At 37.0% G+C, this 26,478-nt stretch overlaps 1 protein-coding gene across 1 annotated transcript; it reads right to left on the bottom strand.

Annotated features, from left to right (window-relative positions):
- Positions 1 to 302: 302 nt before the first annotated feature.
- Positions 303 to 26,152, bottom strand: MCM4 (minichromosome maintenance complex component 4). The gene is made up of 17 exons (XM_072604556.1): positions 25,995 to 26,152; positions 25,694 to 25,800; positions 19,172 to 19,336; positions 17,931 to 18,094; positions 17,342 to 17,443; positions 16,612 to 16,707; positions 16,403 to 16,498; positions 14,910 to 15,048; positions 12,410 to 12,630; positions 11,714 to 11,834; positions 10,471 to 10,730; positions 7,834 to 8,199; positions 7,361 to 7,488; positions 6,323 to 6,530; positions 3,204 to 3,432; positions 988 to 1,121; positions 303 to 642 (listed from the first exon to the last, which is right to left on the bottom strand). Exons 2-17 carry the CDS (start codon positions 25,764 to 25,766, stop codon positions 550 to 552), a joined length of 2,595 nt encoding a protein of 864 aa, XP_072460657.1. The 5' UTR covers positions 25,767 to 25,800; positions 25,995 to 26,152; the 3' UTR covers positions 303 to 549.
- Positions 26,153 to 26,478: the final 326 nt, after the last annotated feature.

Genomic DNA, 26,478 nt, shown 5'->3' with positions numbered 1-26,478 from the left:
TATACATATGTATATATATATATACATATACACACACACACACACACACACATATATACACATAGTTACAAAGAATTAAGAGGCAATTTACAGTCAATCTGTATGTGTACTAGTACTGGTGTGTAATGAGATTAAAAAAAGGGAAAGCCTTCATCATATTGGTGGATCATATGTGGAAAATTTATGGAAAAATATGGATAAGACCTTCACAGTCTGAGGACACGTAGAAGGAACTCTATTAAAATTTATACAAAGCACAATCTCTACCAGGGCTCATACTAAAAAAAGATTCATTTCAAATGTACAGTGCACAAAAAGGAAAACCTTTATTTAAAGCATTTTTAATGAACATTTTCATTATACAAAAGGATATCTAATTAATATGTGAAAAACAGGTTAGAGCTTAGTACTCTTTTAGAAATTAGCTATTTATACTGATGGCAGTGCTGTTAGCTGACTGGCAAATAATGAAGAAAAACCAGTAGTTTTAACAGCTGTGTGGAAAAAGCAGACCATAACAGTGCTCATTACTGTTCATATCTTATTTCTTCAGAGTAATCGAACAGTCTTTCCAGTAACTGTCAAGAAGTCATCATCAGCCAAAGCACGTAGAGCTTCTTCAAACATATCTTTAGTAATAGCCTTGGGGAAGCAGAAAACAAGTATTTTCTAAAAGCATATACCTAATTTTACACATAATTGCTAAAGATATGTCAGTTTTCCAGTTAATTTAAAATGCAATAGCAGTTATCTTTAGAATCAAATTAACTTCAAGAAGCTGGTTTATCTTTTCTAACATTTTAAATTATTTCTAATAAACATAAATCTTTCTTTTTAAATCAAGAAGCCCTTTTATTTAAAGGGCATTTTTGTATTTTAGACTGTCACAAAATTTACTCTTTCCCATTAAAATTTACTATTAAATATGTCTAACTTTAGAAAAAAAGAAATAAAAATACAGGTTCTAAACATATGCAAAATACTTACTATGTCAGATTGTGCTCGAATATCCTCAAAGAGTTGCTGGTATTTTAAAGCTGGTGTTTTGCCCTTAGACTGAATAAGCTTCTTCAAAGCCTCAGCTAATTCTTCTTTTCTTTTCCGAGATGTGGCACTCATTCCTAAAAAAGAAAATTTCAAATAAGGTAAATATTTTTTTTTCAAGTCTTAAAGTGCAGAGTATACACTGAGATAGGGAGAAGTTAAATGACTTGCCTAAGGTCACATTGTTATCCAAATGATGTATACATCTGGAACTTATCTTGGTATATCGTGTGAAGTGCTGGCTTAATTCTAATTTTTGCCAGACTGTTCAGTTGTCCTGGAAGATTTAGGTCAAATACCAAGTTCATAAATAAAAATTTAAAAACTGTTACTCTTTTACTACACATTCCTTCATCTGTGTCAAATTCAGCTGACTGTGCTGGTATCAGGTGACCCCAAGTTAAAGGTCATTCTTTTATCACTAACCATAAATTTAATACTGACTGTCTGATCTAAGCCACTACTCCCCTAACCCCTCAACTTCGCTTAATTTCTGCAAGTTTCTTCCTGCATGGATCCTACTTTGCTCAATAAAATAATAAAACAAAATTAGTTTAGGAAAATGAAAAGATGTATACTATCAAGGTAAATAATGAAAAGAGGTAGGGACAATGGGGGAACAGTATTTCCAGAACTCAAACTATATTTATACATCAATACCCATCAAAATCATTTGATATTAGCAAAAATAATAAGAAATAAGTTGCTCAACAGAACACACCAAAAACAAGGGTTAATTGAAACAAGCAGAACTAAAAACCCCAGTTTTTAATAAACCAGGAAACATAAATTACTCAAGAATTGCTCATTTAATAAAAACTGCTAGGAAAAACTGGCAATCAGACAGAAAACATGCTTAGACTAACATATTACACTATTATCTCACAATACATTCTAAATAGATGTGACCTTAATATTAAAGATCATGCTATAAACAAGTTAGAAGAGAAAATCACGTATTTTTTACTGCTATGGGTAAGAGATATACTGTGTGTGTGTTCGCCTTCGTTTGCCGAAGAAGACCATGTCAGAGAAACAATGACATGACTTGCACTTGACTTTGTTAGAGTGAGGGAGGGCTGAGCAGGTCACCAGCCTCACTTCTCCTCCATAGCCACCTGAATCCAGTGACCAGACATTCATCAGGATGACTGGAGATGACCCAGGATGAGGCAATTGGGGTTAAGTGACTTGCCCAAGGTCACACAGCTAGTGAGTGTCAAGTGTCTGAGGTGAGATTTGAACTCAGGTCCTCCTGACTCCTGCACTGGTGTTCTATCCACTGCACCACAGAGCTGCCCCACATTTTCTACTAGCCAAATTAACTGAACAAGGGATAGAGGCAATTACAGAAGAAAAAAGATGACTGACTATATGAAAATGAAAAGCTTCTGCACAAACAAAATTAATTAGGGAAGTGGTCAAATTAAAAAAAATAATCTTTTTATCAAATTTCTCTGACAAGGGTTTGGTGTATAAGATATACCAAGATACCCGCCCCCATCCCCCCCTCCCCCAATATGCACCATTTCTTAACAAATGGGTTATCTTGATTCTGGCAACAGTAGGCAAGTTTCTACAGCAGTACTAGCCAATTGGGTGTCTGTACTAAGTCTGGTACCAATATAACAAGGCCCTAGGAGTGGAGGGTCACCAGGCCAACTGAGGATGGTTGAGTCAGCCCAGGTTGGAAAAAACTGAGGAGGTTAAAGTTTCCATGCCAATCAACACTGGGATTAGAACTGACTGATCACTGCACTTTTAGCCTTGGTGAGTTAAGGAGATCTAGTCTCAAAAAAACCAAACCAAACCAAAAAACAAAACCTACACATGGTTTTCCCAAACATTCACATTAAGATTGCTCCATTCCTGGAGTATTATTTTCTCACTCAATTTTTCCAGTTTTCTTATGATGTTTAAAATGGGGTCTAAGTAGTTTCTGAATATTTATGTAACTGCATGTCAAAATTTGAATGACTTGAGGATTCTACGCAGCTTCAAGTACCTATGCATTTGCACCATTCCAATGCTGATAGTACAATATACTGTTTAACAAATGTGTCCTTTAAAATATCACTTTTTAAAAAACATAAGGATCAATTATTTTCCTATTTAAAAAATTGCCAATTTAAGATTTTTGTGACATATAAACCACAAACCTGTAGTGAGAATAGATATATCCACAATGCCAGTCCTTGGGTCAGTAGCAGATTGTTTGAGTGCCTCACGATGGAGGCGTTTTGCTTCTTCAACATCAATTGCTTCAACTTTGTTTGAAAATCGAACTTTAGCATGAGCTTCTGACAAACGTATCAATGACTCCAGCTGTCGGGGATAGGCAGAAACCATTCCTCTGCCACTTCCAATCTTCCTCATGTCTACATATGCCTAGTTTGGAGAGTAGGCAAAGTAAAAGATGACTTGGTTACACCTTTAAAAGGAGACAGCGACACAAATTCTTCCATTTGAATTTCTATTTTTGTCTTCCGTGGGGTACTTTTTGCCTCACTTTGGGGTGAAAGTGGCCATGGGTCAGGACAGAGTGCTGTCCCACGATGGAAGAGCTCAAGACATAGTTCTGGGCACAGAATGTGCTGGTTTTCAGTAATTGGTGAGGCTCAGGAAAGGGAAGAAGAGTGACACCTGCACTTTACAAAGATAAACTTGATAGCCAAGTGGCGGATGACATGGAATGGGGAGATTTGAGGCATCCATGCCTTAAGTGAAGAGGGCCTATACCATGATGGCCCTGAATACTTAACTGGAAATACAGGAAAAAAGAAAAAGAGCGTAATAGGAGATATAATGAGTTCCATTTTGGACATGTTGAATTAAAGATGTCTATGTCACATTCATGTTGAGAGATTTCCCACAGGCAGCTGGAGATGGGAATCTGGAGGTTAGGAAAAGGGTTGGGTAAATAGAGAAGGATCTGTATAGGGTGATAACTGAATTCAAGGGAGCTGATGAATTCACCAAGACAAAAATTATGACAGAGACTGGGGGACATGCACTGTTAGTAGACATGAGTTGAACAAAGATGTAGCAAAGGACACTGAGGAATAGCAAGAAAGGAGGAGAACCAGAATAGAGTAGTGACACAGAAACCTAGAAAGAAAAGAATACCACAGGAGTGACTGAATATGTCAAAGGCTGCGGAGTGGTCAAGGCTGAGAATTTTTTAAAAGGCATATAGATTTAGCAGTTAAGAGAAGGGTAACTTTGGAGAGAGCAATGTCAGTTGAATGATGAGGAAGCCAGACTAGATAATTAAGAAGATGATGAAAGGAAAGGAAAATGATATAAAAGAGCTGGTTTCCTTGTGCTTTCAAAGGCATGAATATCGTTCCACGGGATAGTTCGTAATTTGATTAAAAGCATCGCATTTTCAATGATCTGGAGATTCAACTTGGTATCAAAGAAAAATTCATCTTTTTAACACCAAAAAATGTTCTGGTGATAGTACATGGCTAGACTGGTTCTTGTAAACTATGTGTTTCAACCAGAACTGTATTGAAAGCTTTTTCAGTATGCTACTGCACATTAGAGCATGTGTATGCCCCACTGGCATGGCTTTCAAGAATCCAGTCATCTCCATGCCACTAAGGCATCAAGTATGAATTTAAATAAAATTTTGGGTGGACCCAAAGGGCAATGGAGAGATGTATGGTAGGCATAACTAATGGAGAAGGAAACAGTCAAACACTCCAGTACCTTTGCCAAGACAACCTCATATATGCTTATGAAAAGTCAGACAACAATGGTAGACACAAAGAGGACATAGCATATCACCAACAAGGACTTACGTTTGAAAAGCAGAAGAGGTATCGTTCAGGAGACGGAAGAAAAAGGGGGGCTGATTATATAGTAAAAACAAAAGTAACAGTCAAACCAGTTCAATGCTTCCCTGGCACCCATGCAATGTTAAATGTAAACAAGCAAACAAAAAAACACCAGAGTATAACTTCCAGTATGATGGGTGGACCCCCTAGGACAGAATCCCTAGAAGGATATGAAAAAGAGTGTCAAGATGACAAGGCACAGAAGGGCTGTGATCTACACTGTAATGCAGGTGGCCCAGTTGCAGCTTGGGGGCATGGCAAAGGATTTCAGAGGCCTATAGTGGTGCACTCAGAGTTCAAGTAATGAATTTATTTAAAATGACCAAAATCCTTAATGTGTACCAAAGGCTCTCAAAATGTTCCACTTGAGAACCTATCTTAAAACCTATCTTGTTGAACCCTTCTAGTGAATACATTTTCAACCTTTTTTAAAGTTGGTTAAATTTCCATCATAGAAGACTTATTAAGATCCCAAGGAAGACTGGTAAAAATTAGTATACAAGCACAGAAACAGATGTCAAAGAGTACTTGTAAAACACTAATAGAAATTAATTTTGTTAGTGTCTATGGTTATGCATTCAACAGTTAAGTGTCAGATTAACATACATTCTATATAACTGAATTCTGTAAAAGCAAATCTATATTCACCATCCACCTGGATTGCTGTCTTCTAACAGGTCTTCTCCTTGCCTCAACTCTTTTTTTCATTACAAATCCATCTTTAGAGCAGACTTTGATGGGCTGCTCCCTAACCCCACTTTCCTTCCTCCTTTTGCATCTTTCCCCTCTCCTCCCATTAGACTAAGTTCCTTTAGGGCAGGGACTGGTTTTTTAATCATTGTATCCCTAGTACAGTGCTTGGCCCATAGCAGGCACTTAATAAATGTTTATTGGATTGGATTATCATTCCTTCCCTCACCCTTCAATACCAGAAAAAAGTTCATATTTTTTTTTTGACATTCACAGCTCTTCACAATAAACACTACCCTCTCTTGCAGCTATTATCTGATACCACTCCCACCTAAAACATGCTCTAGACTCTAGCCAAACTAGGCTAATTATCACATCTCATACTTTCCCACCTTTGTAACTTTTCTCACCCTGTTTACCATAGTACTTAGTTTTCCTACCCATTCTTTTAAAAAGCCCAACTCAAATGCCTCCAGAAAGCCCTGCTCTTGCTTGTACTTCTGGGTGCTGATCTTGTTATATATTAAAACTACTATCTCATATATATCATACTTCATTGGGTACATATATTATTTCCCCACTGGATTTTAGAGCTTTTTGGGAATAGCTGAGAATTACTTTCTTTGTATCTCCTTTAGCATCTAGCCTATGGCAAACATTTAACACATATTTTTGAATGAAAAAACAAAAAACTCACCAAAACCAAAACAAACCTTTTGTCAGACTCCAAAAAGTGAATATATTACCTCAATTAGAGCCTGACTTGCTTCTTCGCTTAGTCTAGGAGTAATAGTGCTGTGAGCATATGCAATGTAGTCCTTCAGGACCGCCATATCCATGAACTCCTCTTCTACTTGTGCTTCACTCTGGTAGTACAGAGAGACCAAATGGTGGGCAAGACGGCGGTCATAGGCTTCATCTTGAGGGTCCAGCATGAGGAAAATCAAATCAAACCTAAAAAGGATTGAACAAAAATATCCATTGGCTTCTTTTGTTCATCAACATCCACCAACAAGAAGATTCTTTTAAAAGTTGTTTTCAATTTGTCTTAGGCATGCCTATTGAAAATGGCTATGGTGTCTGTCTGCCACTATAGACAAGCTCTACTGGGCCTTCAGCACACCTTCTGGCTGGCCCCCTACTAGCTCCTAAGATTTCAGATTCAAGAAATTCTGGTTAGCTAGTCATGCAACAGAGCTAGGAAAGTAAATTTTCCCCTGGCATGAGATGTTACTGTATTGTAAACAACAGAAAGATCTAGATAACTACACACACATGTGAGTATGTATGCAGATAAACCTTTTTTTTCTAGATAGTGTTAATTTTTCTCCCTCCTGCCCCACTCCCCTGAGAGTAGAGGAAAAAAACCCTTGCAACAAATACGCAAAATGAGGTAAAACAAATCCCCAATGTCAAGCCAAACAAATTCCCATCATTTCCAAAAACGGATTTATTCTGCATCTGAGTCTATCGTCTCTCGTTAGGAGGTGGAAAGCATGAGCAAATATATTCAACTGGCAAAACAAAGACATACCTGTAATCTAAAATTCATTCACTAATTACATAAATGCTTTTGATTGGTATTTTAGACAAAATGTACACTGTAAATATTCTAAACTAGAACATACTTACATTGTGGGAAGTCAATACTATTTTAAGACTAATGGAGAACGTTTTAGTTAATGTAAGAAAAAAATTCACTTAAGAAAAAAGGATTTAGTATAGTATTAGAAGCAGCATATTATACAGTGTAGTTTCTAGCTTATAAATATCTTTGATAATACCTTGATAATAAAGTATGGGGAAGCTGAATATTTTCAATGGTAGTTTTCTTAGGATTCCATTGGGACTCTATAGGATTAGCTGCTGCTAAGATAGAAGTTCGAGCATTTAGCTGACAAATAATTCCAGCCTGAAAAAAGAAAATATGTACGTGAGCGAAGTCTCATTTATGGTGCTGTCTTCAGGATAAGCAAAGACTCTTAGGTGACAGAACTGTATTCTCTATAAAAGTGTGGCACATTAAGTAAATAAACAAGAGGACTCTATAGAAAACACTCAGAAATTAGCCCCAAACCAAATACATTTGGATGTGTTGAAAGTTTCATCTATAAACCTCTGTAAGGTAGTTACAAAATTCATAATTAATTTCTGACTGGAATCAAAAGAAAAAGTTGTACCCAGAGACACTAATTTCATGTACACAATGATCTACGTTTCTTACTGTATGCGCTACAGCAGAAATTGGAAGCCTTACCTTGGCAATTGAGAGAGTCTGTTGTTCCATTACTTCATGAAGTACTGATCTTGTACTTTCATTCATCTTGTCAAATTCATCAATACAGCAAACACCATTGTCACTCAAGACCAAGGCACCTGTCTGTAAGACCAACTGTCTTGTTTCTGGGTCTTTCATCACATATGCAGTAAGACCAACAGCACTGGAGCCTTTCCCAGATGTGTACTGTCCTCGAGGAACAAGGTTATAGACATATTGTAGCAGCTGGGACTTACTGGTTCCAGGATCCCCACACAGGAGGATATTGATCTCAGCACGAAATTTACCCCTTCCAGTGTGACTAAAATCCTTTCTTGTTCCTCCAAACAGCTGCAGCAAAATGCCCTAGAGAGAATGTGAGTGCCCATTACTTAAACTGAGATTTAAGAGAAGTATTAGGTTGAATTTCATTATTTTTCTAAAATTCATTAAAAAAATTTTCAGTTCGAAATTGTCCCATCTTTCACTTATGAGAAGGCAAGAAAAACAAAACCTATTACAAATATCCATAGTCATGCAAAACAAATTCCTGTATTGGCCGCCATGTCCCCTCTTCATCTCCCCAGAAAAAGCAGGAGAAAAGAAGATGGCATTCTGACTCCACCAGTTCTCTTGGGAGGTGGTAGATGTTTCACCACAAAGCCTTTGTAATTGTGGCTGTTTATTGTGTTGATCAGAGCTCCTAAGTCTTTACTAGTTAAGTATCTTTACTTTACTGCTTACCATATAAATTGCTCTCCTAGTTCTGCTCATTTCATTTTGTATCAGTCCATACAAGTCGACTCAGATTTTTCTGAAACAATCCCCCTCATCATTTCTTACAGCACAACAGTGTTCCAACTGCATTCATATATAACTTGTTCAACTGATGGACATTTTCTCAATTTCCAATTTTTGCCAATACAAAAAGAGCTGCTATAAATATTTTTATACATATAGGTCTTTTCCCTCCTTCTTTGATTTTCATGGTATAGACCTAATAGTAGTATTATGGGGTCAAAGGGTATGCACAGTTTAGTAGTTTTTTTGGGTATAGTTCCAAATTACTCTCCAGAATGGTTGGATCAGTTTAAAACTCCATTAATTCATTAAACTGTTCAATCACATCCCCTCTAATATTTATCATTTTCCTTTCTTGTCATCTTAGCCAATCTGATGAGTGTGAGGTGGTAAATTCAGTTTTAATTTGCATCTCTATTAGTGATTTAGAGCATTTTTTATGTGGCTATTAATAGTTTAGATTTTTTTCATCTGAAAACTATTTCTATCCTTTGACCATTTTTCAGTGGGAAATGGCTGTTATTCTTATAAATCTGTATTGGTTCCTACGTATTTTAGAAATGATATCCTTTTCAGAGAAACTTGCTGCAAAGATTGCTTGACCTAGTTTCCTGCTTTTCTTCTGCATTTGCTTTGTTTTTTTTTTTTATTTTATTTTTTTATTTTATATAATTAAAATGGTCTATTTTGCCTTCTGTGAGGCTCTCTATTTCTTGTTTGGTTATGAACTATTCCTTTATCTATATTATTTGGCAGGTAATTTGCTTCTATTGCCCTTTATGTCTATATCACGTACACATTTTGTACTTATCTTGGATTACTGTGTGATGTTGGTCTATATACCTAGTTTCTAACAGACTACAGTTTTTCCAACAATTTTTGTCAAATAGTGAGTTTTTGCCTCAATAGTTGAGATCTTTAGGTCTGTCAACATTAGGTCACTGTGGCTTATTTGTTTTTGAAAATTGTGAACCTCATTTGTATCACTGACCAACATCTCTTTCTTATTCAGTATCAAATTGTTTGGACAATTATAGCTTTGTAGTGAAATCTGAGACTTGTTAGTCCCACTTCTTTCCTATTTTTTGTTTCCTCTGCTATTCTTGATCTTGAATTTTATTATTTTTTCTAATTCTATACAGGAATTCTTTGGTTGTTTCATTGATATGGCACTGAATAAGTAAAATAACTTAGATAATACTCATTTTTATTTTACTGGCTCAGTTTACCCATGAACAATTATTATTTCTCCAGTTATTTCGATCCGTATTTTGTGAAATGTCTTATAATTGTGCTTATATAAGAACTTTCTCATTTAAAAGGTAATAAAGATCCATCCAGGAAAAAGAAACAAGGATAGACAGCATCAGTGACAGAACAAAGACCGGCACATCATTTTTCCATGCCTATAAAGATTAAAAATGCTTATGAGCATGAGAACAAGCAATAATTAAAGCTATCTTCAAAGTATTTTGCTTAGTTTACGAGACGATTATCTTTCACCTCACAATAAAAAACACTATTTGAAGGATATTTCTCACCAAAATTTTTTGTAGCTTGTACACCTGAGACAACTAGATGGTATCCCTCACAGAGTCCTAGACTTTAAATCAGGAAGACCTGAGTTCAAAGCTAGTCTAGGACACTTACTAGCTGCGTGTACTTGGGTAGGTCATCTTACCTAAGTTTCCTCATCTGTAAAATGGGCTATTTATAATAATGCTCGCCTCTCCCAGGGTTGTTGTGAAGATGGCATTTGTGAAGTGCTTTGCAAACCACAAAGCACTATATAATGTCTAATTATTATCATTATTATAATGAAATGCTCTTATATACCTTCTTGATATCTTCATGTTCATAAATGCTTGGAGCCAAGGCTGAAGAAAGTCTCTCATAAATGTCTGGTTTTCTGGAAAGCTCCTTTAGCATTTTCACACGATTCTCTGAAAAAAGTTTCTGTTCAGCTTCTTCATCAAGACCATGCAAGCGCTTGGCATCAGTCTTACGATAGTGAATGACATCAATATGGGTCTTATAGACAGATTTGACATTGCTCATCCTTGGATTGACTCGAACAGGAACAGCTCTATAGATCCCTGAGGAGAAAAATGTGCAGAACATTACAGACAGAACATTAACATGCATGTTTCTCCTGTATATACCTTGACCTACAATCCCTTTCCCTCAATACTCATTTGAAGACAATGTACTTTGTCCTTGGCAGATCACTGAAGCTACAATTAAAAAGGGAGTTGATGTATTTAAAGATCAAGACACCATCATTTTTCCTCCTTTCCTTTAAATGCTTGTAATACCATTCTTATTCTTAGTTCTCCTGAACTAAATGTGAGCTGACAGCCTTGTACATTTTGCCCAGGAGATGAGAACGGCATTGCAGACAGTTAAATGATGGCAAGATGCCATCTGAGTTATCTAGTTCATTTCAAACTCCCCTCCCTGGACCAAAGATATTGTTAAGAGCTGGCAAGATCCACACTGTGCTCCCCCACAACATATCAATGTCACTGGGGTATTTTATTGGCTAGCACTAATAATGTTTTATTTTTTCATATTATCTTTCCTCAAAATCATCAGTAGAAAGAACACCAGCCTGAGAATTAAGAGTACTGGCCTCGTCACTAATTAGCTATGTAATCTTGGACAAGACACTTCACTGTCTTTTCTGGAATGGGGCACTCACTCAGAACTAATATCTAAATACTCATGACTTGATCTGGACAGTCTGGATCATCTACCTTGCTTTGGACACTGCACATCCATCAATGCAGACCAAACTTTAGCATTCATTAGATACTGAGTTTTAAGTCCATTCTGCCACCCTCATCCCCCCGAACAGCCACACATCTTTGATTTGGTATCTGTACAACTGATTTTTTTTTTTAAATCAACGTGTACAGATTTACATTTATTTCTATTAAATGTCATCTTATAAGATAGGACCCATCATTCTAGTTTGCTAAATGTAGTCTTTATGGATCCTCATTCTGCCTTTCTGTTTAAGATTAAACCATCTTGATATTTTACTAGTTGTGACAGTGAAAAAGTACATCCCTCTCACCTGTAACATTCACCCTGTCACCAGGCTGAACCTTATCAACGAGATCATTATGAGCAAAGAGAACTACAGTGTGAGGAGTCTGTCCTGCTGGCATGTCCTCAGGAGACTCTTGCAGCTTGATCTGATAAGAGAATACTGAAAATTAATGTTAATTCTAAGCAAAATTTAAAAAAGATTTCTTACTCTTAACAGAATAGAGATGAACAGGAGAAAGACAAACTACATAATGAGAATATTGGAAAATAAAATTTCATTAAGATTTTTCATTGCTGTATAAGGATTATAAAATATAAAAGTGAATCAAAATGCCACAAATTGAAAAGGAATTTTGCTAGGATAGTAATGATTAAACAATGATCAGAAACATACTATTTAACCATTTCAAAATACTACCATTTTGGGAAATCACATGGAAAACATTTACAATTTTCTGCTAATATTCAAAACTCTTCAGAATTTTAACTCCACCCAGAACAAAACAAAGGACCTCAGAAAAGGAATAATTCTGGGTTAAGACAATCAATTGCCATTTAGGAAGGTGTGTGTGTTAAGGTCAGAGCAAGGAAGCCAAGCTAAACTTGACTTTTTTTCTGGTTGCAAGAATGAACAGTACAGCAGATGCCTAAGGTCAGAGTTTCATGCTTTGCCTGTGAGAAACCCCATATTAATATATAGTAAGAACAGGATTCAACATACCATCTGTTTGTCAGAAAACATGGAGCGATTGTGGATCAGTGCCATACTGTGTTTCGTGTTACAGTGCTTGCATACGGATGGCTCAGCAATCCGGCCACGATCAATTTCGACTCTTGTGGTAAAGGCACAAACCTGACACTGGAAAAATGCTTCCTGCATCTCTGGAATTAACTGGGATGATCTGATTACCATGCCACTGATGGTAATTAGTTGATCAATATCTATAATGAGGGGAAAAAAATACATCACAGTTTAATTACTATGGTCCTTCACTCCACCTCTTATCTGTGGCCCAAGACACTCTCTTTCCCCCACTTCCATCTCTTAGAATCTTAAGCATCTTTTAAAGCTCATTTTAAGTGGCACCAGCTACATAATTCCCCTGAACTGCGAATGCTGTCCTCCTCAAAATTTCCTTGTATATATGCTTATATGTTTATTTTTAATTTTTGTGTTTGTATTATCAGCGCCTAAGTCAAAGTAGGTGCTTAATAAATGTGGAATGACTGATGTGTGTAGGATTGACTTTTATATATCAAGAACTAAAATAAAAGGGAGATGGCAGAAAACTAGGAAATACTCTTCTTGGATTCTACTTCCAAGATCCATTTAAACAAATTATAATATTCTAATAACCAGACTCCTTTCCCACATAATTTAGATTTGAGAAGGCCTTTCCAACTTTACCAGGACCTACCCATTCCTACATCTTACAATGATACCTGTGCAGAGATCAGGGTTTTCCTATGTCTAGGTTACATTTTTATTTTCTGAGGCACATTGAATATTCTATTTGGAATAGCCCAGATCTCACTATTTTGCCTGAATCTGACTCTACTCTTGAGTATTCATATGTATTCATGTCTATACCTTATATCATCTTTATCTTTTCATTTCTTGCTTCTATCCCAAATAAACTCGGTTATCCCTTCCTTAATTAGTCAACCAATCACCACAGGTCTCCTTTTCTTCTTTATCTAATATGCCTTCATTCTGCCATGCACACTAACACTCTGATCATTCATATTGTCTTCAAATTCATTCCACTCTCACCCACCTAATTGCTTTGTTGTTTTGTCCCCGACTCTTATTTTGGCCAAACTTTCCTGTATCCCAAGCTTTTCCTCTTGAAATCACTGTAAACTTTGCCTGCCTCTGTAGACAATCTAACATCTAGCTGCCTTTTTCCATGAAAATTTCTTTTCCTATTCTTCCCAAATAAATGACAAAAAAAAAAGTCAGTCAATCCAGAAATCTATTTATATTTTCATTTCTTTCTTTCTTTCTTTTTCCCCCAGAGACAATCAGTGTTAAGTAACTTGCCCTAAAGTCTGAGATTGGATATGAACTCAGGTCCTCCTCATTCCAGGGCCAGTGCTCTATCCACTGTGCCATCTAGCAGCCTCTCCTATTTATATTCTATCATTATTCTACTCTGAATACCTTCCAGTTTCAATAGGAGGAAGCCCTTGGTCTGGCATTCAAAGCCTTCAACAGTTTGGTCCCAATCCATCTTAGTGTTCTCTTTAAATACTCAATTTCCCAAACAGTATCCTTCAGCCAAAGCTCCTTTCTTTAGCCCCATTTGTAATGCTTACTTTACTTCTTTCTGCCTATTCCAAATCTGGCTAGCTTTCAAGATTCATTTAATATCCTGTCTATTATATAGAACTATTCCAAGCCCTCAGAGAACTCTCTTCCTCTGACTGGCTATAAACAAATGCAGAGCCAATGTATTAATCATATACTGTTTGGGGACATCTTTTACCATTGTTATTTTCTAGTATAAAGTTTTGGATTTTGCACCAGGAGACTTGGGTCTGAATCCCACACTGCCCACCTGCTTCATGTGTAACCCGTGGCAAATTCAAAACCTCTCTGGACCTTTGTTTCCTCATTGAGAAAATGAAGGGGTTGGACCATATGACCTCTGAAAGTTCCTCCCAGCTTCAGCTTCTTGTATTGTTATTTAACTTTCATATTTTTAGCTTTTCTTCCCTACTAGATTACAAACTCATCAAGGGCAGCAGCTGTACATTTTAGGTGTTTGTTATGCTCCACAGTATAGAAATATTTCACACAATGCTTGGTACATAGGTGGCACAACAATGACTTCTTGATTTGTTTTCATTTGGGTGTGTTTTCTTCAAGATATATGTAAACAACTGTCAGCTTCCTAGAGATTAAACTTGATAGTCACAGATAATTTCATAGAGACAAAGCTTGAAGTTCAACCTTTATGGTTAACGGTGGATAAGTTTATATAAATTCACTATGGGGCAGGAAAAAGAAATTTAATACATCTCAGCTTACTCAAACCCTTATAAGAAACCATTAAAAATCCCAAAACAAACAGAAGAATTTCTGGATCATCTCAGGACGAGTTTGAACCAAAATACTTTGAAAATCATCACAAAACTTAATTAGGAAATGGCAATATTATTCCATGACTCTGTTTATTTCTTGTTAGGAGAACCCTTTTTAATTATGAAAGTGTTACCTTCTGGGTTCAGGTTTCTCATGTTCCTAGTCTTCAGTGCATTGAATGGTCGAACTTGTATCTGATGTTCTAATATTGAATCAGGATAACGATCAAAGAAGATCTCATTGACAGCCATATCAAATGTTGGGATAACTTCCTATACAAAATGAACAAAAAAAAAAATTTATTTTAAAAACATGAAAATATATTTATATCTATTTTCAAGTAGTATGCAGAACTGAAAATTCATATTAATAGGATATGCTAGGACAAACTGGTCTGGATCTGTGATCTTAATGTGATTCTTCAAAGGTAGAAAATGAAACCCATCCATACCTTCAATGAAACTCTTGCCTATGCTTTCCAATAAAATTTTCATGGTAAACCTACCCAATGAATTTTAAATCTTCTTTCTGAAATGTTAATATTCTGTGAGGGTCAGTGCACACTTGGGTGGTGCACTGATTTATCATTTGCTTGTTACACAACAGCCCAACATTCTTTTCTGATCATGTTTCCTGCATTAACCTATTCATGCCCAAGACATCTGTCTCCACTGCTCGTTGTGTCATCTACACTTTTGATTCTTTGGAGATTATGGTTTTCTATGATTCTTAGCCAAGAATTACTAAAGTTGAAAGGTATGCTTTTGTGTAAGGGAATAGATGTGATGACTAAAAAAGACTACACAATTTCTCAAATGAAACAGAGATTCCCTCTCTTCAATTCTGAATGTAGCTCACTAACCATCTACAGTGCTTATCCAAGATCTCTCTGTTAAACATGATATATGTATCAGACATACTTCATTCCATACTCCACTCCAGGTATGGGAATGTCTTGAACACTCAGAATAGTACAGGACATGTTTAGGGGGGCAGTGAGTATAAAAGTTTAGCTAGAGAAAAGACATAGTGATGGGAAGTGAGAAGGAACTAGGCATGTTCTATTTTTTTTAAAGAAGTTTGTTGAAGGGAATAAAAACACTAGTACAGAAGGAATTCACACATGATTAGAAACAGTAAATTAGAGGAGTATATGGGGCCTGATTTAGGCAGGCTCACTAACAGTGGCAAGATGCGACTAGGGAGCAAACAAAAACCTATAAAGAGAAAATAAAATAACTGAAAAAAAAACAGCAAAATGGGGGCCACTTAGAGTAGGGGTTAATCAATAGCCTTATATCTTTTAATAGAGCCTGGAGGAATGATTTTTCTGAACAATAATTTATATTAAGTGACATTCTCAAATCACCAAAAAGAAAACTGAAATATATGTAATAATTTCAAAACATAATAAAGTATGCAATATATTTTTGAAAAAATTTCCATCTTAAATGATTACAGACATTTAAAGTTCTGATAACTAAAAACAAACAAAAAAGCACTTCAGAAGAAAATTTATTTGAATAAGATATCCAATTAATTTCCTGGAGGTTCTATTAGGTGCAGCTTTAATATGGATCATGTAGGAGCAAAATCAAATTCATTTTAAAATAATTTCTTTCTTACCTGTGGGTAGGAGATAAGTTGTCTGTACAAATTTTTGTCAAATGATTTTAGATGTTCACAATTTACATTTAAAAATGGCTCCCCAATAACGTTGATCTACAAGATTAAAAATGAAAGGTAAACAATCACCCACTTAAGCTAAAAGCACAATACATAAAATTCTGCTTGTAAGAAAAAAACAAAACAAAACCAGAAAAAGTTTTGATTACCTCTGCAAGTCGCTGCATGTATAAAGGCTCAGTGAGATCTATGCCTACATTCTCCTCTTCTTTGGCCAACGGGTCAATAAAACGTTGAAGAAATCTCTAAACAGTGGGGAAATATAGGAAACGATCTACCCAGTTACAATTTGAGTAATAAGCATCCTTTAGTTATATTTTATGCAATGGCAATATTTTGCTCATTATAGCCAAAAAAAATTTTTTTTTTGGACTCGAAATTTCACTAATATGAGAAATTCTCTCTACCAATATAGATCATACCCGTTCTCAGACTTAGGAAAGCTGCCTGGGACACTAGGAGATTAAGTGACTTGCCCATTCATGGTCACAGTCATCTGTTGAGGGATTTGACCTCAGGTCTTCCGAACTCTCTCTCCACTACACCAGGCTGTCTCTAATCAAAGTCCTAATCAACTGTGTTCTTTCTTTCAAGAAAAAGTTTCAGAGTAAGTAAATATTAGTAACAATTAGTAACAATTCACAATCCACTTTTTTATCTCCTTAAAACTAGAAGCACATCTCAATAATGTTAAACCCTCTAAGATGTTTTCCTTAAATTTGAATGCCATTCAGAAACTTAACAGAATTGTGGAATTTAGAACTCAAAGGGCCCTTAGTTTGTTTGCCACATATTGCCTGTTATTTTCTTATTAACACTTCTAGAGACCAAAGTGTCAAGATATTCCAGAAATATAGATATTTAATTCAAATAGCTTACCTGAAAATTTTCTTTGCATGTAGCTACATTTACATCTGTCCCCCAAATCACAAGTTTTTGGCCAAGAGACTGTTCACTTGCAACTGTATCTTCTGCAGTTGGCTAAAGGGAAAAAGACAAATCCCAAGTCTCTTTAGCAGTAACAACCACATGGTATGTTTTTAATTTTTTTCTTTTTAAGATATTTTATTTTGTTAGATATTTCCCAATTACATGTACAATTTTTAACATTTTTTAAAAAATCTGGTGTTCCACATTCTCTTCCTCAACCCACTTATAGAAGGCAAGCAATGATACTGATTGCATACATGAAGTCACGTGAAACATATTTCCATATTAGCCAACATACCCAAGAAACAAACAAAAAACCCAAGAAAAGTAAAGAAAGTGAAAAAATATGCTTCAATCTGCATTTAGAATTCATCAGATCTCTCTTTGGAGGTGGACAGCATTTTTCATCACATGTCTTTTGGAATTGTCTTAATAAGAGGCATGAAGCCTTTCAAAGTTTATTGTTACAATATTGATATTACTGCATCTGCATCTTCTTTAAATTAACCAATGGGCAAAACATGATTTATATACCTACCCCATCAGAGTGCAGATCTACTTGACGACCCTTACGAGCAGATCCAAGATCAGGTCTCTGTCTCACTGGTGTTCCCCGAACACCACTCCTTGGAGTTCCCTCTACTCGTGAACTGGGAGTGCCATATGTCAAAGGTGAACTGAGATCAAATTCAAGAGGAATAGCTACAGAAATCAAAACAAGTTTTACAGTGAGAACTTGAGATTGCAGCATGTCTAATTGAAAATTAAAGTACCATATATTGATGGACAGTGAAAATCCCTTTTAGAGGAGATTAGGAATTTATTTTGACTCAGGCTACTGCAGATATTAGAGGCAATAAGTATTTCCATAAAATGGCTGACCACCTTTTCACTAGATAGTCTTAATTTGTCATAATTCAGCTGTAACTCAGATCTGAGAGATTCTAGATATGAGAAGCACACAGACCTCAAAACTGAAGAAAAAAATGCTAAAAATGGAGTTCTAGCTCTTTACTGTGAGATCAAATCATATTCTTACCTAAGATGCATACTAATGGTACTGTCTTCTTTGGACAAAGTTTCATGATAGAATACTCTGTCAGACAAAAAGTTGCCCTTTATCATTTAAGTTTTTATTATCTTCATCAATAAACAAAATTACTTTTAAATAAAAATTATTTAAAAGATTCCTCTTCTCAAAATTCAGAATAAAAAATATTAAAAGGTAAAATTAGGCAACATCAAGAGAGACAAAATAGAATCAAGTAAAAGTTAAGAGTCAGGGTTCTGTCAGAAACAGTTTACTTTAGAAAAAAGCAGACATTTGGGATGGAATTTATAAATATAGGACTCATCAGAAAACAAATAGACTTTCCTTCACTTTGCCACCCACACTATAGCATAAAAGAACCACTAAAACTCCCAACCATGTAAGTGTGACTATAGTTATCTACCACTGTTTGTTCCAAAGGTCACATCAACCAGAAAGCCCAACTATCTAGCCACCCTTCCAAATGATGATGGTCTTCAACTATGGATTTCTTTCCCACCATCTCAGGAACAGCTAATATGTCTAGTTTTCTGTGTTAAGCTCCTCTGCTGTTGGTAGAAAAGGCATGAAGTCAAAAAAGTGATACCACCAAGTACCTAGTAGGCATTATAATGTTTTTGATTCCCAAACTACTTCAAATATTGATAAACTAGTAACTAATGGCTGAGTCATTTCCAGAATGACATTCCTACAGCCTAGGCTAAAATGCAATTCCTTTAAGAACCTACCTGAAGAACGAAATGGTGGTGGGCTTGAAAACAAGGCATCCTGGGTAGCAGGGCTCTGCATATCAGCCCCAGGTGAGGTGGGCATTGGCTGCAGCTCTCCAGTGGATGTGGAATCTTCTGGTCGGCGCCTCTGAGATGGAGAAGACTTGGCATTCTCACTCCGAGCTTTGACACAGAAATAAAAATGTAAAATGACTCTCCATTTTTATGCCTGTTCTCACAGAATCTGCCTTTCCCATGGAATGGAATAGTTGAGCAACTATCAAGTACAAACATAGCATAAAGATGTGTTTCTGCGTGTAGAACTGGGTAAGCTCTGCTTTTAAAATGTATCTATGTCAAGGTCCTAGGATTTTTATCAATGAAGGAACTCTTCATTAATGAAGATAGCAACCTGCTTTTCACAGAAAGCAGCTAGTCTCTTGTCTCTCTGCTTTTGCCATCCCCCAGGCCAAAGATGTTCTTCTTCTAATCCGACAGAATTTCTAATTTCCTTTAAAACTTGGCTGAAGGGGCATTTCCTACAGGAGATCCATTCTTGTGTCCCACCTGTCCTAGACTACTCCACCACGTCCCCTTGTTTTTAGTCTAAAATTCTTTTCCATTTACTTACTCTTGGTTTATCTCATATGTGTCACTTTGGATATGTGCTATCTATTTTTTCTGTTGGAAATGTAAGCATATAATTTCCTTGGGGGCAAAGACTGCTTTTGCCTTTTCTGTTTTGCATCCCCAGTTCTTAATTTGGTGTCTGGCTCAGAGTAAGTTCCTAATAAATGCTCATGAATTTACTGTATTTATCCTGCACATATTTGTACCTGTAGTCTCCTCCAATCAAAATGTAAACTGAGAAGAGCTGTTTCTTTTGCGTGTCCCTAGTGCCTAGCACATAGACACTAAAATTGTTAGCAATCACTTAATAGTAACTGATTCATCTATAACATCATTTTAGAGAGTAACTCAAGGACTTAGAGGTTAAATGATATGGCTCAGTCACAGCCAGTTAAGTAGAAGAAGGATTTGATCTCAAGTCTTCCAAGCTCCAAAGTCCAACTCTGAATTCACCAAGGCACACTGTCCCTCTAAAATAAATAGGCAAACAACTATAAAGTTTGGCATTTTATTTATTTTAATTTATAAGTTTCCTGTTGCTACTGTTATTTGTGTGCATTTCACTTTTGGTGTTTTCTTCAAATTCCTCATCAGTGGAAGAAATAGATAAAAAGACATGGACTGTGATATCATGGAGCTTATAATCTTCTACTGGAAGTTTTTAATCACTTTTGAATCCTAGTATAAAAAGTCACCTGAAGAAATACTTGCTGTTCAATTTCCCCAATTCAAAGAGCCGTAAGAGAATATAATCATGCCCTCTCAGATTTTTCCTCCAGCTGTCTTCAGGGCATTTCTACCTACAGATCCTACTTTATGTATCCTACATTGAGATGATCTTTTCACATAAACTTATGATTTCTTCTCTCTACACAGCATTGACGTTCACTTAACTCTCTCATTTAAAAATTCTTGGTGTTATCTTTGGATATGAAGAGAAAGAAAAGTCAGATATCAAATCCTGTTAATTTTCTCTTTGTTAACACTGTCAGCACTCTTAAAATACACTATCTGGTTACTAAGTGCCAAGACTTTCAAGAGGCCAGCTTCCCCTCATGAGATACTGAACTCCTTGCAGCAATGTGGCTCCAGACAGAGCTTACAGCTCTCCAGACACTATATTCTCAATTCATTCAGCTTTCCATCACACTGTTCTCCTACTTGTTTGATTACTTCTTAAGACTCCTGCTGGACTAAAATTCAACAAGCATTTATTAAAAGCCTATGTGCCACGTTGTGAATACAAAAAAAGAAAAAAAAAGAAACAAGAACAACAAACAGTCTTGTGTCATCAAACTTAAAGTATACCTTCTCCCAAGTGTGGACAGTATCTCCCTCCTCACCCCCAAGAAGAGTCTTTCTAGGGACTTCTCTTTTGTTCTTATTCTGTCCTTTTTTGAGTTCATCAGTTACCATGTGCTCAATTACTCTTTACATGGATGACTTCCATTATCTATACATCCAGTCATAATCTCTCTCCTTAACTTTTGTGCCACTTGAATGCAGCATATCCACAAGAGAACAAATCCTCCAGACTTTCATCCCCAATCTTCCTTTTATCTGTGGAGGGCATCCCCATTCCTTCTATTCACCCAAAATTACAACTGTGGAGTCTTTCTAGATGGTAGCTAGGTGGCACAGTGGACAGAACAATGGGCCTCAGACACCAGGTAGTCACTTAACCCTGTTTGCTTCAATTTCCTCATCTGTAAAATGAGCTGGAAAAGGAAATGATACACCACCCTGGTATCTTTGCCAAGAAAACCTCAAATGGGGTCATGGAGAGTCAAATGGGACTGAACCGACTAAACAACAACAAAAAATTAGAAGTAACTTAACCTCTATCTGCCTCAGTTTACTCAACTATAAGATGGAGATTATAATAGTACCTACCTCAATAAGTATAGCACAATGCCTGGCACATTGTAGGCACTTAATGCTTATCACCCTCTTTCCCAAATAATTTTTCATATTATTGCTAGATTAATCCTTTTTATGGATAGATCTGGTCATGTCCTATCTTTCAAAAAACTTAAGTGATTCAAAGTGCTTTGCAGTGTCTGGCACAGTAAGCACCCAATAAAAGCTTGCTCCTCTTTTTTTGCCTCCCTAATAAATTTCAAATTACTCTGCCTGGTATTCAGGTCCTGCTACAGTCTATATCACTCATTGTTTCCAGTCTTATGACACATTACTTCCCTCGACAAATGCTATAAATGGACAAACAAGTGGTATAGGAGGAAAGGATTGGAATCAGCAGGAATCCAGTTTTGAATCCTGTCAAGTCGCTTCTCCATAAACTGGAGAAATTTCAGTTTAGGTTCAAGTGCTGCGTCTGACACTGGCTGTGTGCCCTTTGCCAGTCAAGCTCTCAGAGTCCTAAGGCAAGTGTCAAACAGCCTTCCCTCGTGCTTAGAAACAGACGTCTTTGTCATAGGGAAAATGGTTAACAAAATAAATAATATAATACAACAGATGTTTGTGTTTTTCTAAGCCATTATGAAGCCTTCACAATCTAATGTAATAAAGTGCCCTCCCCCTTTCTATGCAATTTGACACCATTGCCCTAGGCAATTCTTGATTGAAGATAAAGTGCAGACCTGTATGGGTAGAGGGAGTACCTTAATTTACCAGTTCCTTCTGCCAGTCAAACCACAGACCTAGTCCCCATCCCTATACAGAGCATTATATCAAGTTCGGTCATGTCATTCCCAGTCTCAGATTCTATGGCTCTTATCTCTTAGGCCAAAAAATGTAATAGGCATTTTAAAATCTTTACAGCATGGCTCAAATGGCCTTCTTGCTGATTCTCACAAACAAAATTCCATTTCTTGTCTGGGTGCCATAGGTCCTGTTCCCCATGACTGGTACACATAACCTTTTTACCTCCATCCCTTACAATAATCCTTCCAAGATCAATTCACAAATTACTGACTTCATGAGGCCTTTCTTGATAAGTTAATGCCCTCCATTACTTTGTATTTACTTTCTATAAACTATGTGCACCCATGTGGTCTCTACCAATGAAATGTAAGCTCTTTGAGAGATAGAGACTGTTTCATTTTTGTACAAATGCCTGATAACATCATAGATGTTTCCACAGGCCCCTTCCCAACATACTGAATGGTTCCCTGGATTTCTCCCTTTGTTCACACTGTTTTCTCAGCCCAGTTGCCTCTCTTCTTTTCATCTGTTGATTTTCTGCCCATCTTTTTAAGCATTCTTCCTCCAAGAAGACTTTCCTGGATTCCCTCTTTTGGGAACAACTTTTCTAGTTCTTGACCTGCAGCCTGTTAACTTATTCAGTGTTCTGACAAGTGTAGTTCAATATAACTGGTTTCTGTTGTGACTGTACATATTTTATACAGTTACAAAGATTACTGTGAGGAATCTATAAGCTTCAGACTGACTCAAAGAATCCCTCCCTTAGGATTTCACGTTCCTTTGGCCATCTGTTATGCAGTTACCCCTCTAGTCTTATCGGTCAGCTAGCATAAAAAATTTAACAGAGCAGAGTAAATATTCTATCTCCTCCAATACTTCCTAAGTTATTTCTGATAACTGAATTTCAATAGAATTAATTTCCTTTGCATTTAGTTTAATGGCATTTTAAAAGATTGCTATGAAAAGGGTTTCATCAGGGTCAAAGGAGTCTGTATCCCCCAAAATGTTGCCTTGGGATCTCACAAGGTTCTTTATTTGGATTTTTCTTTCTTTCCTTTTTGCAGATTCTCTTTTTAATATTTTTTTCTCAATTACATTTCAACAAAATTTTTTAGCATTTGCTTTTTTAAATTTCAAATTCCAATTCTCTCTAACTCTCCTTTCACATGAAGTCATGCAACATTTCCACATTAGCCATGCTGAAAAACAAACAAAAAAGTTTAAAAAAAGAATGTTTCAATCTGCAGTCAGACACTATCAGCTCCTTTTCTGAATGTGGATTAATATTTTTCATCATGAGTTCTTTGAAACTACTTTAGATCACTGTATTACTGAAAATAGTTAAGTCATTCACAGTTGAGTATCTCAGAATACTGCTGTTACTGTGTACAAAGTCCTCCCGGTTCTGCTCACTTTGTTTTGCATCAACTCATATCTTCCCAGGTTTTTCTAAAAGCATGCTGCTTATCATTTCTTATGACCATATTCCATCATAATCATATACTGAAACTTGTTCTGCCATTCCCAGTTGATAGGCAGCCCATCAATTTACAATTCTTTGCCACCACAAAATGAGCTGCTATATTTTTTTAACATAATCATTTTTCTTAAATATCTTTCGGGTATGGACCCAGTGGTAATATTGCTTTAACAAAGGGTACACACAATTTTATACCCTTTTGGACATAGTTCCAAATTGTTCTCCAGATGGTAGGATCAGTTCCCAATTCCACCATAAGTGTACCAGTGTCCCAATTTTTCCACATCCCCTCCAACATTCCATTTTTCCTTTTCTGTCATATTAGTTGATATGATGACAGGTGTGAGGGGGTACCTCAGAGTTTTTTTAATTTGCATTGCTCTCTTCAATAGTGACTTAGAGTATTTTTCCACATGACTTCAGACAGCACTGATTTCTTCTTAAAATTGGCAGTTCTGGAATTGGAATTTTAGGAGATGGCTATCAATTGGGGAATGGCTGAACAAGTTACTGTACGATTGTGATATAATGTTTGTTGTTCAGTCATTTTCAGTTATGTTCAACTCTTCATGACCCCACTTGGGGTTTTCCTGGCAAAGATACTAGAGTGGCTGGCCACTTCCTGTTCCAGCTCTTTTTACAGATGGGGAAACCGAGGCTAGCAGGGTTGACTTGCCCATGGTCAAATAGCAAGGGAGTATCTGAGGCCGGAATCCTCCTGACTCCAGACCCAGTAATCTATCCACTCCACCACCTAGATGTCCAAAAGCCCAGACCTGTGTTTCTGTCCCATTTCGAACAGGGGACCTTTCCTGTGTTAGGAGGGTGATAATCATTACACTATGGAAACTAATCTTGTGATGGAGTCCTACTGTGCTGTAAGAAATGACAGCTGATGAATGAACTGACTGATTAAAAGTGAAATAAGCAGAACCAAGAGAACTATGTATGTAGTAACAGCAGCATTATAAGATGATCAACTGAACGACTTAGCTACTTTCAGCAATAGAGTGACTCAAGACAATTCCAAAGGACTTAAAATGAAAAATGCTGTCCACCTCCAGAGAAAGAACCGATGGCCTCTGAATGTAGATCAGAGCCTACTTTTTAAAATTTCCTTTATTTTTCTGGGTTTTTTGGGTCTGCATTTTCTTTTGCAACACAGCTAATACAGAAATATGTTTTGCATGACTGCACACATATAAACTATATCAAAATGCTTGCCTTCTCAAGAAGTGGAAGGGGAGGGAGGGAATTTGGAACTCAAAATTTTCAAAAAAATCAATGTTAAAAATTGTTTTTACATGTGATGGAAAAATACATACAAATCTTCTTGTTTATATATAACTGAGAAAAAATACAACAAAAACTAAATGTAAAAAAAGTTAATTGTTATATTTAACTAAAGACCAGGGGTCAATCTGGAAAGTTTTAGGTCTACCTGGGCTCCGGCAGAAGAGCAAATCTCAGTAATATGTTGAGTCCTATCTTTCAACTGGCATAAACACATTTTTTCCTTTTGGATCCTGACCACAGTGCTCTGGCAAACAACAGGCACTTTTTTTTTTTTACAAAACTGAAAATTAATTGTTGCTTTTAATTACAGACAAAGGCTCCGTCTGGACAGTCTGGGTCTATAGGGTACTTTGCAAAAAAGCAAAACCCCAGCCCGTGGCTTCTTCTCTTCAGTACTGCACATGGCGGGGAAGAGGGCACAAGAGGCCCACCCCGGCGGAGGGGAAAGGGAGGTACCGGCCCCAACTCACGCGTGGAAGGGTTGCTGGCCCGGCCGCGCCGGCTGCTTCGGCGGCTTGGGGTCGAGGCGGGAGACGAGGACATGATGCGGAGTGGCCGCGCTCCGAGAGGGATTCACCTACCGCGGGAAGGAGGTCACAGGTCAGGGCCCAATGGCCGACTAGGAAAACACCCGCCCTCGCCCTCGCCGCCCGCTCTCGGCTTCTCGCCCCCTTTCGCTCCAAGCTAGTTCCCATTCTCCACCTTCTTAGGTAACTGGAACTTAAATAAGAACCCGACGCCCACTCTCATTCCTCTGGAAAGGTACCTTACCTGACTGGGGAGGACCCCAGTACTACGAGAAGACGCCGAACTCCAACAATATTTCGCGGGAAACTTAAGACCCACCCCCAAGGTTTCCCGCCTCTCTTTGCAGTCACCCTTCAAAAAAAAAAAAACAACCCCAAAAAACCGTACCTCCGGGAGGTACCACTGAGTATAAAAACAGGGCAATAATTTTACCTCCTTATGCAGCCAGTAGGGGGATCGGAACTAAATATTGGCAAATTCCCCCCCCTATATTGTACAGGTGGTTTCATCTCAATTTGACCCCTGTTTCGCGGGAATACTAGCGGCTCAGAGCAGACCATTCTTCTATAAGGGGTTGAGTTTTTATTTTGCGTATATAAAAATCCGTTTCCTTGAATATAGGGAGGGCTATTTCTTGGGGGAAAATTTTCCAACAAAACTTTATTTTTCTGTCTACAATTTTTGTCTAAAAAATGAACAGGTCCAGATCCAGCTCCATAATCCTCCA

Source organism: Notamacropus eugenii, chromosome 4 (assembly GCF_028372415.1).
Source record: "Notamacropus eugenii isolate mMacEug1 chromosome 4, mMacEug1.pri_v2, whole genome shotgun sequence".
NCBI classification, from domain to species: domain Eukaryota; kingdom Metazoa; phylum Chordata; class Mammalia; order Diprotodontia; family Macropodidae; genus Notamacropus; species Notamacropus eugenii.
Note: the sequence above shows the minus strand (reverse complement) of the source record. Positions and strands in the feature narration are given on the sequence as shown.

Bases quoted from the DNA above. Each gene is read 5' to 3' on its own strand.
- MCM4 (XM_072604556.1), bottom strand. From the start codon at position 25,766: ATGTCCTCGTCTCCCGCCTCGACCCCAAGCCGCCGAAGCAGCCGGCGC. The intron at 15,049-16,402 runs GTAAGAAAGAAA...CATTTTGTATAG, and splicing joins AACTTATCTCCTACCCACAG to GAAGTTATCCCAACATTTGA. The intron at 10,731-11,713 runs GTGAGAGGGATG...TTTTCTCCTCAG, and splicing joins TGACAGGGTGAATGTTACAG to GGATCTATAGAGCTGTTCCT.